Source organism: Podarcis filfolensis (assembly GCF_964270895.1).
Source record: "Podarcis filfolensis genome assembly, chromosome: 14".
NCBI classification, from domain to species: Eukaryota; Metazoa; Chordata; class Lepidosauria; order Squamata; family Lacertidae; genus Podarcis; species Podarcis filfolensis.
This window is the reverse complement of record NC_139616.1, coordinates 13,859,575-13,873,661: the sequence shown is the minus strand read 5'-3', so window position 1 is coordinate 13,873,661 and position 14,087 is coordinate 13,859,575. Positions and strand designations below refer to the sequence as shown.

The following is a 14,087-nucleotide window of genomic DNA, read 5'->3' as shown; positions in this document are numbered from 1 at the left end:
ACTTTCCCTTGTAACTCCACTTCTCCCCCTGCTGGTCCCCTCCTCCGCTGAGTGGTCTCTCTCACCCTCCATGAGCCCTTTCACCTCCTTCGTCTCAGATGACAGTTCCCTGACATCCACCTCCCCTCTAGGGCCCCCTTCACCCCCTTCCCTCCCCTCCTCTGCGGGAGGCGAGGGAGCAAAACCCCTGAAGGAACCTCCCTCATCTTCCGAAGTTTCGAACACTTCCCTCCACCTTTTGCTGTTCCCAGTTTCCAAGTACTCCTCCTCCTCGGAGTCTGTACCCTCTTCCAACTCCGATTCCCTGAATCCCTCCAGTTCCTCCTCATCGTCGGTGGTGCCAAAGTACTCCCTCCGGAACCTCGCTACTGGTTGAGGTTTCCTGGGGAACCTTTGGTGGAACGTTTCGATCAAGACCTCGTCATGGACCTCCTCTGCCTTCACCCAGGTGTTTTCCGACTCCGGTTCCCCTTCCCACGCGACCAAATACTCCACCTGATTACCCTTCCACCTGGAGTCGATGATTTCCGCCACATAGTTGCGGCTTTCCCTTTCTTCTATGGCTGGCCCCCGTGTGGATACCCCTTCACCTTCCCCCCTGTATGGTGACAGTAATGACCTGTGGAATACTGGGTGCAGTTTCATGTGGTTCGGTAACCGGAGTCTGAAAGCCACTGGGTTGACCTGTTGGATGACCTCAAATGGTCCCAATCTTTTGGGTCTCAATTTCTTGCAACTACCCTTGAACGGCAACCCTTGGGTTGATAGCCAGACCCGACTCCCCACCCTAATTGTTTCACCTTCCCTTCTGCTCTTGTCTGCCTGCCTCTTATATTCTTCTTTGGCCCTTTCTAAGTTGTGTTGGAGTTGACGATGGATCGCTTCCATTTCTTCTACAAAAAGTTCAGCGGCCGGAACACTCCATCTCTCTCCTCCTTCCCCTGGAAACGCCCTGGGGTGGCACCCATAATTAGCCAAAAAGGGGCTCATCCCGGTGGACACATTCTCTGCATTATTGTAAGCAAATTCCGCTAGTGCCAACTTTTCGACCCAATCGTTTTCTCTGTCATTGACATAACACCTCAGGTATTGTTGAAGGATACCGTTTGCCCTCTCCGCCTGCCCATTGGTCTCAGGGTGCCTGGCAGTCGAAAAGTTGACCTCTACGTGCAACAAGCTCATAAGCTTCCTCCAGAACCTGGACGTGAACTGTTTCCCTCTGTCGGAAACCAGCCTCAAGGGGGCGCCATGCAGCCTAAAAATATGTTCTACAAACAATTTTGCTGTCTCTTCCGCCGTGACTGCATGTGAGCAAGCTACAAAGTGACCCATCTTAGTTAACTGGTCTACTACGACTAGTATGGCGGTTTTCCCCTGGGATTTGGGCAGATCAGTCATAAAATCTATCGACACCGCCTCCCACGGTCGTTCTGGTGTGGGTAACGGTTCTAAATATCCCGCTGGTGCCCGCCTTTCTCCTTTGGCTCTCTGGCATTGGTCACACCTTCTCACATACTCCCGTACATCCTCCCTCACCTTGGGCCACCAAAATTCCCTGGTCACTAACCACATGGTCTTGTGTTGCCCAAAATGCCCCGCTGTGGGATTGTCATGCAGCTGTTTGAGTACTCTCCCCCTCAATTCCCCTTCGGGTATATATAGCGCCCCTTTGTAATACAATGCCCCGTTTCTTTCTTCAAAACCTCCGGGGTCTTCTCCCTCTCCCCTTAAACCTCTGAGCTTATCCTGGGCGTACTCATCATTTACCGTTCCCTCTACCAGTTCTCTTTGCCCCACCCAGGCCGCACCACACACCCAGTGGTCCTCTGGGATAATATGTCTCTCTTCTGGCGCTCCCTCCCCCTCCAAATATTCAGGTTTGCGAGAGAGAGCGTCCGCTCTGATGTTTTCTGGACCTGGCACATAGCAGATTTCAAAATGGAATTTGGAGAACTCCTGGGCCCATCTCACTTGTCGTTGGTTGAGCACTCGTGCCGTTCTCCAATACTCCAAATTCTTGTGGTCCGTACATACTTGTACCTTATGCTGTGCACCAATTAGTAAGTGTCTCCATCTCCGGAACGCTTCGTGAATGGCGAGTAGTTCTCGGTCATATACCGTGTAGTTCCTCTCGGATTTGTTCAGCTTACGCGAAAAGAAGGCACACGGTCTCCATTCCGACTTATTGCTCCCTGGCTGAAGCAGCACCGCCCCCACCGCGCGGTCTGAGGCATCAGTTTCCACTCTCATGGGTTTTTGTAAATCCACATGCAGGAGCTGTTCTTCCGAAGCGAATGCCTTTTTCAATTCCTCAAAAGCGTGCTCCGCCTCCGCCGTCCAAACAAATTTCTTCTTGCTGCTCAGACAGTCCGTGATGGGAGCCGTTAAGTGGGCAAAGTTCTTGATGAATTTACGGTAAAAGTTCCCAAACCCTAAGAACCTTTGCACATCTTTTTTCGTTTTCGGTGTCTTCCATTCCAGCACCGCCTGTACCTTGCCTGGATCCATGGCTAATCCCTTGTCTGATAGGCGGTACCCCAGGAATTCCACCTCCTTGGCGTGGAACTGACACTTCTCCAATTTCACCCACAACTGGTTTGCTTGCAGCTGGCTCAGCACTTCCCTGACATCCTTTACATGCTGCTTCTCATTCTCTGAATATATCAGCACGTCATCGAGAAACGCCACGCAATTCTTGTAGAGCAAAGGTCCCAGTACATGGTTCATGAGCGATTGAAAACAGGCGGAGCCTGCTTGTAATCCAAAGGGCATAACGAGATATTCGAAAGCCCCTAGGGGGGTGAACATCGTTGTCTTCCATTCATCCCCCTTCTTTATTCGTATCAGGTTGTACGCTCCTCTCAGGTCCAGTTTCGTGAATATCTTTCCCTTCCTCACCCTGGTCAAAATGTCATCAATCCTGGGCATGGGGGAAAGTCACTGGTTCTGACACGGCATTCAGCCGCCGGTAGTCCACGATCAATCTCGGTTTATCCGTGTTTTTTTTGTCCACAAAAAACACTGGGCTGCCCCCCACCGCTCTGGACTCTCTGATGAAACCTCTCTTCAGGTTTTTGTCAATAAACTCCCTCAACTCCTGCATTTCCCTGTCTGACATGGCGTACAGCTTGCCCACGGGGAGCTGGGCCCCAGGGACCAGGTTAATTTGGCAGTCAAAGTCTCTATGCGGTGGTAGTTTATCTGCTTCCCTTTCGCTGAAGACCTTGCTCAGGTCAGCGTATTGTTTGGGCACCTTCCCTTTGTCCGCCACTTCCATCCCTGCTAGGGAGGCTTTTGCCCCTTCTGGCACCTTTCCCTCTTTGCAGTGCTCCAGGCAATGTGCTGACCCAAAGGAGACCACTCTCTGATGCCAGCCCACTAGCGGGTCATGCAACGCTAGCCAGCTCATTCCCAAAATGACTGGCGCCCCTCCCAGGGTGGCTACATTGAACGCTATCCTTTCAGTGTGCCTTGCCACCCTCATAACCATTGGGACGGTCTGTAGGCTAACTTCTCCCCCCAACAGCTCCCTCCCATCGATCGTGGTGACCTGCAGGGGGTTGCTTAAAGGGAGTGTCTGTATCTGGTGTTCAGCTGCAAACTCCTTGCTCATAAAATTACAGGAGCTGCCTGAGTCCAACAGCGCCTTGGTCTTTAGTGGGTATCCGTTTGCCAGCTCTAGCAGCACCTCTATTACTAGAGCTGGTCTTGGAGGTTCCGGAGTGGGCACTTTTACTGCTCCTTGGCCTGTCTGCAGTGCCCTGACAGCGGCAGACAGGCGTTGGCTTTTACTGGCTCCTGGACTTCCTCCTCCTTCCCCCCAACAGCTCCCGCCATCCCTTGCCATTCCTTTCTTTGTGGGCAGACTCTGGCAAAGTGACCTGGCTGCTGGCAGAGGTAACATTTCTTGGCGCTCTTTCCCTCCTTCTTCCTCCCTTCACTGGGATTTGAAACTGCGCGCGCGCGCGCTGTTCCAACTTCCATCGGCTCTCCAGGCGGGAAACTGGGTTCTGGAATCTCTGGAATGCGGAAATCCCTCCAACGCTCTCCTTTCCCCTCCCGCTTCTCCAAGGCTCTTGCCTCCTGGCGCGCTCCAATGGTCAGCGCTGATTTGGTCAGCTGGTCCATAGACTCCGCCCTGGGCGCCCGGGAAAGTTCGTCTTTCACCGCCGAAGAAAGCCCCTCTTCAAAGAGCATTTGAATGGGTTCCGCCGATAGGTCCCACCCCAATTTATGTATCAACATTGTAAACTCAGTCCAGTACTCACGAACCGATCGGCTCCCCTGTTTGCAAGCCATCAATTGTCTGCGCACCAGTCCCTGTTCAATCTCGCTGGAAAACATCAAATCCATGGCGCGAAAAAACTTCCTCGCGTCCTTCAGCATGTCACTATTCCCTGCCATCAGGGGCCGGACCCAGTCTCTAGCCCCCCCTTCGAGATGGCCAATCACAAACGCCACTCGCGATGCCTCATCGGGAAAGTCGTTAAACTGCAGTTCAAGAGCATACTGCATCTCTGTCCTAAAGGCTTGGTAGTTCCTGGGGTCCCCCCCAAACTTCTGCACCATTCCTGGCATCTTTCTTGCTAGTGTAGCGCCTTTTGCCTTTTCTGCATCCTGAGCCCTCCTTTCTTCTAGCCTCGCCGTTTGCATTGCTAGCTGGAGTTCCAAAACTCTGTACCTTTCTTCCAGAGTTGGACCTTCTCCAGCTCCTGCTGCTCCTCCGGCTCCAGCTGGGTTGCTCATGATGCCTCTCTGCACAAGCTGCTTTCAGGGACTGTCCGATTGCTGTGATGGGATGGTGAGCTGCTTGTGCGTAAAATCCTGATCCCTCAGAGTTTGGCTAAGTTCCCAAACCTCTGTCTGTGATGGAGCTCCTTAAGCATGGCTCCATCAATCGCTCGTTGAATCGGACAGTGGGCGTTTACGGAACTTCTTCCAGCATAAAAGCTCCTTGACGGAAACGCGTCTTCTGGACTCTCGGCGTGACAGTTTCCGCCGAGGAGTGGGTGTGCCTACGGGAGGTCCTGAAACCTCTCCACTGTTCCCGCTTGAAGTATCTCTGAGCTCTCCCTCCGACTCACTTTCCCTTGTAACTCCACTTCTCCCCCTGCTGGTCCCCTCCTCCGCTGAGTGGTCTCTCTCACCCTCCATGAGCCCTTTCACCTCCTTCGTCTCAGATGACAGTTCCCTGACACTAGCCTACTTCACAGGGTTGTTGTTGAAATTAGATGAGGAGGGGGAGAATCGTGTCTGCCACCGCTTGGAAGAAAAAAAGTTGGATATAAATGTAACAAATGAATTAGGCCCATTGATTTCAGAGGAGCTGCGCATTGGATTGTGGTGATGTTGATGTTGATGATGTTGATGATGATGATGATGATGATATATTTATACCCCGCCTACTATCTGGCTGGGTTTCCCCAGCCACTCTGGGCAGCTTCCAACAAAACACTAAAATACAATAACCTATTAAGCATTAAAAGCTTCCCTAAACAGGGCTGCCTTTAGATGTCTTCTAAAAGTTTGGTAGTTATTTTTCTCTTTGACATCTGGTGGGAGGGCGTTCCACAGGGCGGGTGCCACTACCGAGAAGGCCCTCTGCCTGGTTCCCTGTAACTTGGCTTCTCTCAGTGAGGGAACTGCCAGAAGGCCCTCGGCGCTGGACCTCAGTGTCTTTAGAAACTATTACAGTTTATCTCCTAAAGCCAGGGCAGCAACCACCAAAAGTTTCCAAGAACATTTATCAACTCTTAGAAAGCAAAGTTGCGAAACAAAAAAGTGTGTTGCAATTAAAAAATGCACTGACTCATCTCTGCTTAAAGCCAGTGTTAGGTTAGCCTCTGATCAGATTATTTAATTCACTGTTCATGTGACTTCTTCTTCTTCTTCTTTAAAGCTATAATTAGATTTTCCCCCCCAGTTGTGCTTTTTGTTTTTAGTTCCAAATTGTAATGGGGGCCCCATGGGAGAATGCACATAATAACCCTATGCACTGGGGTGTATTTAACTGCCTTTGAAAACGACTCCTGGCCCCGGTGGGTTATATTTCAGTCATAAGGATACTCATGCCACAAAATTAAAAACTCTTGAAAGAAAAGGTTCGTTGCTGCCAAACTCCTTATCGCTTGAGACGGAGGAAGACTTGCTACCGTACAGTATAGTACAGTATGGCTTTATAATGAATTGATGGGCTGATACTGTAAGCCCAGTGTGCAGGGAAATGTCTCTATCTAGGAATAAAAGCTTGGCAGGCCCAGTTATGAAATTTAACCCCCCTCCTAGATGGAGTAAAAGGAGACTTTGGAAATATTTTTCCCCTCACAGGGCCCGTTAATAGTTTCACTCTTCAATTTTTATGCTGCTTTTATGTTCTGTTTGCATGTATTACATGGTTTTCTTTCTTTCTTTTTTCCATTTTTTGTTTTTGTTGTTTAGGCATTACAACAACTTTAGAAAAATAATTATAACCAAACTGAAGACAAATTGCTTTGAGAACACTCAGGCATTATTATATGACAGCATCAGTTACTTTTATCCTAATAAATGTTTCTTTTCTTTTGTATTACATGGTTTTACCACACTGTCCTATGTATGATTACTCGGAAGTAACTCCCAGGTATTCAATAGGGCTTTTTCCTAGAAAAGCTACTTTGATTACGTACTGCCTTAATATTTGTTCATTTTTATTTATTTAAAAGAATTTCTAAACCTCTAAGTATTGAAAATGTATTTAAGTGGTGTACAGAAATGCAAACAGCAAAACACTATAACGAAATCAGAAATCAATAAAATACAGTATTGTTGTATTTTTGATGTATGCATGTCCTCTAAGTCACCCTGGTTGGTTTTTTTTAAGATAGTAGGAAAAATAGCTTATGTTGGGCTCATAAGACTGGGAAGGGGACGCGGGTGGCGCTGTGGGTTAAACCACAGAGCCTAGGACTTGCCGATAAGAAGGTCAGCGGTTCGAATCCCCGCGACGGGGTGAGCTCCCATTGCTTGGTCCCTGCTCCTGCCAACCTAGCAGTTCGAAAGCACGTCAAAGTGCAAGTAGATAAATAGGTACCGCTCCGGCGGGAAGGTAAACAGTGTTTCCGTGCGCTGCTCTGGTTCGCCAGAAGCGGCTTAGTCATGCTGGCCACATGACCCGGAAGCTGTACGCCGGCTCCCTTGGCCAATAAAGTGAGATGAGCACCGCAACCCCAGTCGGTCACAACTGGACCTAATGATCAGGGGTCCCTTTACCTTAAAACTGGGAAGCAGCTGAAGGATTTTGAGTTCAGTTTCTCCTAATAAGATCACTTATTATTATTATTATTATTTTTTAAAGAACCTGTGACAGCTTTGCAGCCAGCTAATCCATGGTGCAGTTTTTGCTAATTAAAGGAGCTTGTGATGTTGTACGGCATGGACTTTCCAAACTGAGGGTTCCAGGGAATCTTTAGATTCTTCAAAAGCTTAAATGGGATTTCTCCATAGCTTATCTGTTGGTTTCCCCCAGGCATATGGTCACAGCCATTGTGAGAAGATGCTGGAATAGTTGGAGTATCAGCCTGATCCAGCAGCCTCTTCTCACATTATTATTTTCTTTTGAAATAATTTTTATCTGATTTATCAAGTATAAAATTATAATAATACAACCATAGGTAAAGGTAAAGGGACCCCTGACCATTAGGTCCAGTTGTGGCCGACTCTGGGGTTGCGGCACTCATCTTGCTTTACTGGCCGAGGGAGCCAGGTCATGTGGTCAGCATGACTAAGCCGCTTCTGGCAAACCAGAGCAGCGCACGGAAACGCCGTTTAACTTCCTGCCGGAGTGGTACCTATTTATCTACTTGCACTTTGATGTGCTTTCGAACTGTGAGGTTAGCAGGAGCAGGGACCGAGCAACGGGAGCTCACCCCGTCGCGGGGATTTGAACCGCCGACCTTCTGATCAGCAAGTCCTAGGCTCTGTGGTTTAACCCACAGCGCCACCCGCGTCCCTTATTTATTGACAATATAACCATACACATCCATATTTAAAGATTCCTTCAAATCTCTGGACTTCCCACCTTCCCCTCAATGGATCCTCTTGTCAGCCTTTTCAACTACATATTATTCAGTAGTCCATATTTTATGTCTCTCCATTATCTCCATAGTACAGTTGTACCTTGGTTGTCGAACGCCTTGGTACTCATACGTTTTGGCTCCTGAACGATCGAAACCCAGAAGTGACTGTTCCGGTTTTCGAACTTTTTTTAGAAGCCAAACGTCCAACGTGGCTTCCGATTGGCTGCAGGAGTTTCCTGCAGCCAATCAGAAGCCGTGCTTTGGTTTCCGAACGGTTTGGAAGTTGAACGGACTTCCGGAATGGATTCCATTCGACTTCCAAGGGACTACTGTATTTGCTGCATTACAAGTATTTTTGCAATCCTGCTAATGTTTTCATCTGCTTACAGTGGTCTCCAAGATAAATTATTATTTTTCCCCACTCTTTGTGAAAGTTTTGGTCTTCTTGGTCCCTGAGCTTTCCAGTCAATTTTGCCAACAGATTAATTTGCCATTCTTCTCTGGTAGGGACTTTGTCTTCTTTCCATCTCTGGGCTAGTAATATCCGTGCGGCTGTCATCACGTACATAAAAAGTCTTTTCTGTTCCTTTGGAATAAAAGGTAAAGGGACCCCTGACCATTAGGTCCAGTCGCAGACGACTCTGGGGTTGCGGCGCTCATCTCGCTTTATCGGCCGAGAGAGCCGGCGTACAGCTTCCAGGTCATGGGGCCAGCATGACTAAGCCGCTTCTGGCGAACCAGAGCAGCGCACGGAAACGCCGTTTACCTTCCCGCTGGAGCGGTACTTTTTTATCTACTTGTACTGCGTGCTTTTGATCTGCTAGGTTGGCAGGAGTCCTTTGGAATATCAGCTCCTAAAATTCCTAATAGAAAAGCCTTTGTTAAAAAAACATTGGAAATGTTTAAACTTACATTATTAACATTTACTTAACCCAGCCTGGATTCAGTGTAATTAAAAGTACTGTAGAAATGCTAAACGTTGCATGATGTTTGTGTGCAGATGCTCTTGTAACAGTGCTGCTGTTTTTCTTTCTCTTTCCCAGAAGTGTTGTCTGCCATGTTCAGCGTCTTGCTGATTTATATCCTCATGGTTTTCCTCTTGTACGAAGCTGTTCAAAGGACCATCCACATGGACTACGAAATCAATGGGGATATTATGTTGATTACAGCAGCCATTGGAGTAGCAGTCAACCTTATGTAAGTGTTCCTTTTCCTACTGTTGAAAGTTCGCCGCCTTCATAGCAAGGGACTCCTGTGAAGAAAGTCCCAGAACCGCCCCACCGTTTCTCTTTTTTTATTATTTAAGTTTTTATTTATACTTTTCAAGTTTAAACATTTCATTAGTTTTACAATCACTTTATCATTTCAAAATTTGACTTCCTTCCCCCTCTTTCTGCGGCTCCTTAATTTTTTTGCTTTTTAAAATATCTTCTGCATATCCAAATTCATTTAATTTGCTCCTTTGCCCACTGTTTCTTTATGCCAGTCTGTCACGTATCTCCTGTCAATCCTCTTCAGTTGCCAAAAAGGGTACCAACTGGATCTCATTTGTCAGAAAGAGCCAGAAGTAAGGTTACCAGATTTTTTTCAGTGAATCCAACTTCAGTAGGAATGATAGGATTTTGTATGGGGACTGATTTGTAAATCCGGGGACGTCTGGTAACCTTAGCCAGAAGTCACTCCTTTCAGAAGAGAGGTTCAAAAAACCTCCGCTGCCCTCAAAGTTCCCCTGCCACCATCAGGGTTTCAGAATGGACTTTCTATGAAGCTGACTAGCCTCACGACTATGGTGTAGTCAATAGGCTAGAATTAGTCCAGTTTGGAAATTTTAGGTGCTAAAATCCCAAGGGAGCAGAAAGGTTTATCTATGTACGCAACCACGGCTACGTGATTGCTATTAACCCAGAGATGGAAAGAATAAAAAGTCCCTACCAGAGAAGAATGGCAGATCAAGTTGATGGATTATGCTGAAATGGCAGAATTGACTGGAAGAATCAGAAATCAGGAAGACCAAAATTTTAATAAGGAATGGGAAAAATTTATAATCTATCTTAAAAACCACTGTAAACAGTTAAAATCGTGAGTGGGATTGGAATAACATGGTGAATTTTGGACATAATGGAGATGTAAAAGGGCAGGAGGGAAGTCCAGGAGATTGTGTGGAATCTTCTTAGTCCTGTTTGGGAGCCGCGGTGCTCTGGTTTATTTTGTATTATGGCTCTTGCCTGCTTTCCCTCTACCTTTCGTTTTTAGCAAAGTCCCCTAATTTGACCACTGCAGTGGATGCGATTGCCAGCTTTGAGGTTCTAGCATCCCCATGTACCTGGACACTTAGAATTCCTGGTGCTGGAAGTTTAGGATCAGTGCAAAAGCAGGAAGAGGACAAGCCTTTCTCTTGGTGGGATGATTTGATCTGCCGGCCAATGAGGCAGCGCGAGTGTGACCACCGTTGCTCTCCTGGCTTCTCAACCTGGTAGCTTGCTGGCTTTTATCAAGAGGCAAGTGTGTCACACCTCTCCCTTCTTGGTGACCACTCGCAACCAGCTTTGTTGGGAAGCCAGGAGAACAATGGTTCCCTTTCTGTGCTACCTTACTGACTGCGGGTGGTGCTGTGGTCTAAACCACTGAGCCTCTTGGGCTTGCCAATCAGAAGGCCAACGGTTCGAATCCCCGCGATGGGGTGCCTATGAATGCTTCCGTTTTCAAACACGCCTCGGAAGTCAATTGACTTCTGAGGCGCGTTTCTCCATTTTTTCAATGGATTTTGCCAACCAGCAATTGCACCTCGGTTGTCGAACATTTCAGAAGTCAAACGGTCTTCTGGAACAGATTACATTCGACAACTGAGGTTCCACTGTATATTGTTTTCGGTCTATTAGAGTTTAATCACTTTTCAATATATGTTATATGTGTTCTTTCTCTCTGTTTACGGTGGCCTAGCAGTAAAAAGCATGGTAGACCATCACCAGCTGTACATTTAATTGTAGCTACATGGGGGGATGCAGGTGGCGCTGTGGTCTAAACCACTGAGCCTCTTGGGCAGGCATAGGCAAACTCGGCCCTCCAGATGTTTTGGGACTACAACTCCCATCGTTCCTGACCACTGCTTCTGTTAGCTAGGGATGATGGGAGTTGTAGTCCCAAAACATCTGGAGGGCTGTGTTTGCCTATGCCTGCTCTTGGGCTTGCCGATTGGAAGGTTGGCGGTTCGAATCCCCATGATGGGATGAGCCCCCGTTGCTGTGTCCCAGCTTCTGCCAACCTAGCAGTTCAAAAGCACGCCAGTGCAAGTAGATAAATAGGTACCGCTGTGGCGGGAAGATAAATGGCATTTCCATGCGCTCTGGTTTCCATCACGGTGTTCCGTTGCGCTAGAAGCGGTTTATTTATTTATTTATTTATTTTAAGAATTTTTATTAACTGGCCAATCACATCAAATTGAATCACATCACATAAATTCCAAATTACAAAGCCAAATATTTAAATTTTGTTGGGGGAACCCATACTTCAAGATCCAAAGGGGGATTCAGATCATCTTCTTATTACTGCGTTAATGCCCAAATCAGTCCCAATCAGTCCAAACAAAATTCATAATTCTATCCAGTCTTATCTTGGTGTTTCCACATCATATCTTGTTCATATAATTTCTATTTTTCCTTTATGATCTCTTCTGTTAGTCTCCTTAAGCCGATAAGCAAAATAATAATCCTGTGTGGATTTCCTGTTCCTCCACTAAGTCCAGATGGTTTCCATATATCTCCTTCGTAGATAACATCGCTCTTTCCATCATAAATTTGGCATTTGTCGCTCTTAAGTCCCACCGAGAAGTTGATCCACGATATGTAAACAACTCTATTTCTCTCTTTCTCCTCCCAGACCCAAGAGCTCCAACAATGCCTCCCAAAATGGCGACGGCATTTTTAACTGCGTCATTCCAAAACTCTTAGCTTTCCAGCTTCATCTTGAAACATTGCTTTGGTTTGAAAGTTTATCTCCACACAGCCTTAAATCCACAGCTTAAGTCCTTAGTTTCTGACTCATTAGGGGAGGGGATTCTTGTTAAATCACATAAGAAAAAGGAAGGCAGGTTTTTCCCCCCCTCCCCCCTCAGTCATACCGTATCTTGACGTATCTTCTCATATTTTATTCTTGTCTTGTTATCAGAGATCTCTTCTGTCAGCAGTCTTTACTCCCCTTTTTCCTTGAAGCATGTGCAATTTATCTCATCCAAATTGTTTCTTTTGAAGATGCTTGCAACTAGCGGCGCGAGTCAGGGACGGTGTCCAGGAGTGCCGGAATCCCACAGGAGGGCTTTGTGCCTAGTGCCCCCACCCCCACAAATTCGGGGGTGGTATAGGGCACAGCAGGCAAGGGCCGTCCCCCCCACAATCCTGGGGGGGTTTAAGGAGGCTAATTACCCCCATCATAGCCTCCAAATTACCTCGTGTGGGTCGGAGAGATGTTATTGTCAGCCATCTTCCGATGCGCCACCTAGTGGTCCCCCGCGCCAGAAGCGGTTTAGTCCTGTCGGCCACATGACCCGGAAAGCTGTCTGTGGACAAACGCCGGCTCCCTCGGCCTGAAAGCGAGATGAGCGCCTCAAGTCCATAGTCGCCTTTGACTGGACTTAACCGTCCAGGGGTCCTTTACCTTTTTTACCTTTACCTGTAATTATAATCATGGATATATCTACAGTAATAGCTAGCGATGGAACACCATGTTCATTCTGAGGCAGCCGTAACATTTAAGACAAAAATGAATTTTCAAAAAGGTTTTAATATATGTGTCCAGGGGTCCTTTACCTTACAGTAGTACCTCTAGTTAAGAACTTAATTTGCTCTGGAGTTCCGTTCTTAACCTGAAACTGTTCTTAACCTGAGGTACCACTTTAGCCGATGGGGCCTCCTGCTGCCGCCGCATGATTTCTGTTCTCATCCTGAGGTAAAGTTCTTAACCCGAGGTACTACTTCTGGGTTAGCGGAGTCTGTAACCTGAAGCGTTGGTAACCCGAAGCGTTAACCCGAGGTACCACTGTCCGAGCAGCTTGCATTTGTGGTTTGCCCTCTTCATGCTTACAAAAAGAATGAAACGTGCTAACATCTGGGGTTGGGTTTTTTGGGGTCTTCCTCCTTATCTCTGTTTTGTTGTCAACTTCTTTCCTTCTACTTTCCCTTTCAGCATGGGCTTTCTGCTGAACCAGTCTGGCCACCTGCACTCCCATTCGCATTCCCCTGCCCCTGTTCCTCCCTCCAGTTCCTCTTCTGCCGCAACTCCTGGGCACGGGCACGGGCACGGCAGCCTGGCAGTGAGGGCCGCCTTTGTGCATGCCCTGGGAGACCTGGTGCAAAGCATAGGCGTTCTTGTAGCTGCATACATCATTCGTTTCAAGGTAGGGCTTTTCATTAGACTTGCAAACAAAGACATTTCTCACCTTGGGCTGGTCAGAGCTTGAACTCCACAGGAACCTGTATGTGCTCTTAACTTTTTTTCCCAGCATGCAGGGATTTGCATGCAGAACTGTAGTTCTGCTTAGCTCAGTGGGGAAATTATTGTGGAGCTTCGAGCCCTCCCAGGAACTGCAGGGTTGGACAAATTAGGATCTGGGGGCTAGGAGCTGGGGATATTTACCGTATTTTTCGCTCTATAAGACGCACCAGACCATAAGACGCACCTAGTTTTTGGAGGAGGAAAACAAGAAAAAAAATATTCTGAATCCCAGAAACCAGAACAGCGAGAGGGATCACTGCGCAGCGAAAGCAGCGATCCCTCTCACTGTTCTGGCTTCTGGGATAGTTGCACAGCCTGCATTCACTCCATAAGACGCACACACATTTCCCCTTACTTTTTAGGAGGGAAAAAGTGAGTCTTATAGAGCAAAAAATACGGTACTTTTTAAATATTTAATTTTTAGCAGTGGGGAGTGGGAGTGTGTCAATAATATATATATATTTATACCCCCACCCATCTGGCTGGGTTTCCCCATCCACTCTGGGTGTCTCCCAACAGAATACTAAAAACACGACAAAACATCAA

General features: G+C 47.4%; 1 protein-coding gene across 5 annotated transcripts in view; it reads left to right on the top strand.

The window, feature by feature from the left end:
- The window catches only part of SLC30A4 (solute carrier family 30 member 4), a 32,525-nt gene that overhangs the window by 11,190 nt on the left and 7,248 nt on the right, over positions 1 to 14,087 (top strand). For 4 of the 5 annotated variants that reach the window (XM_083586830.1, XM_083586833.1, XM_083586831.1 and 1 more), the window contains exons 4-5: positions 9,098 to 9,251; positions 13,233 to 13,443. In XM_083586830.1, the coding sequence (XP_083442956.1) occupies positions 9,098 to 9,251; positions 13,233 to 13,443 (365 nt within the window). The remainder of the gene's footprint in view (positions 1 to 9,097; positions 9,252 to 13,232; positions 13,444 to 14,087) is intronic. The other variant, XR_014541681.1, reaches the window with a different exon arrangement.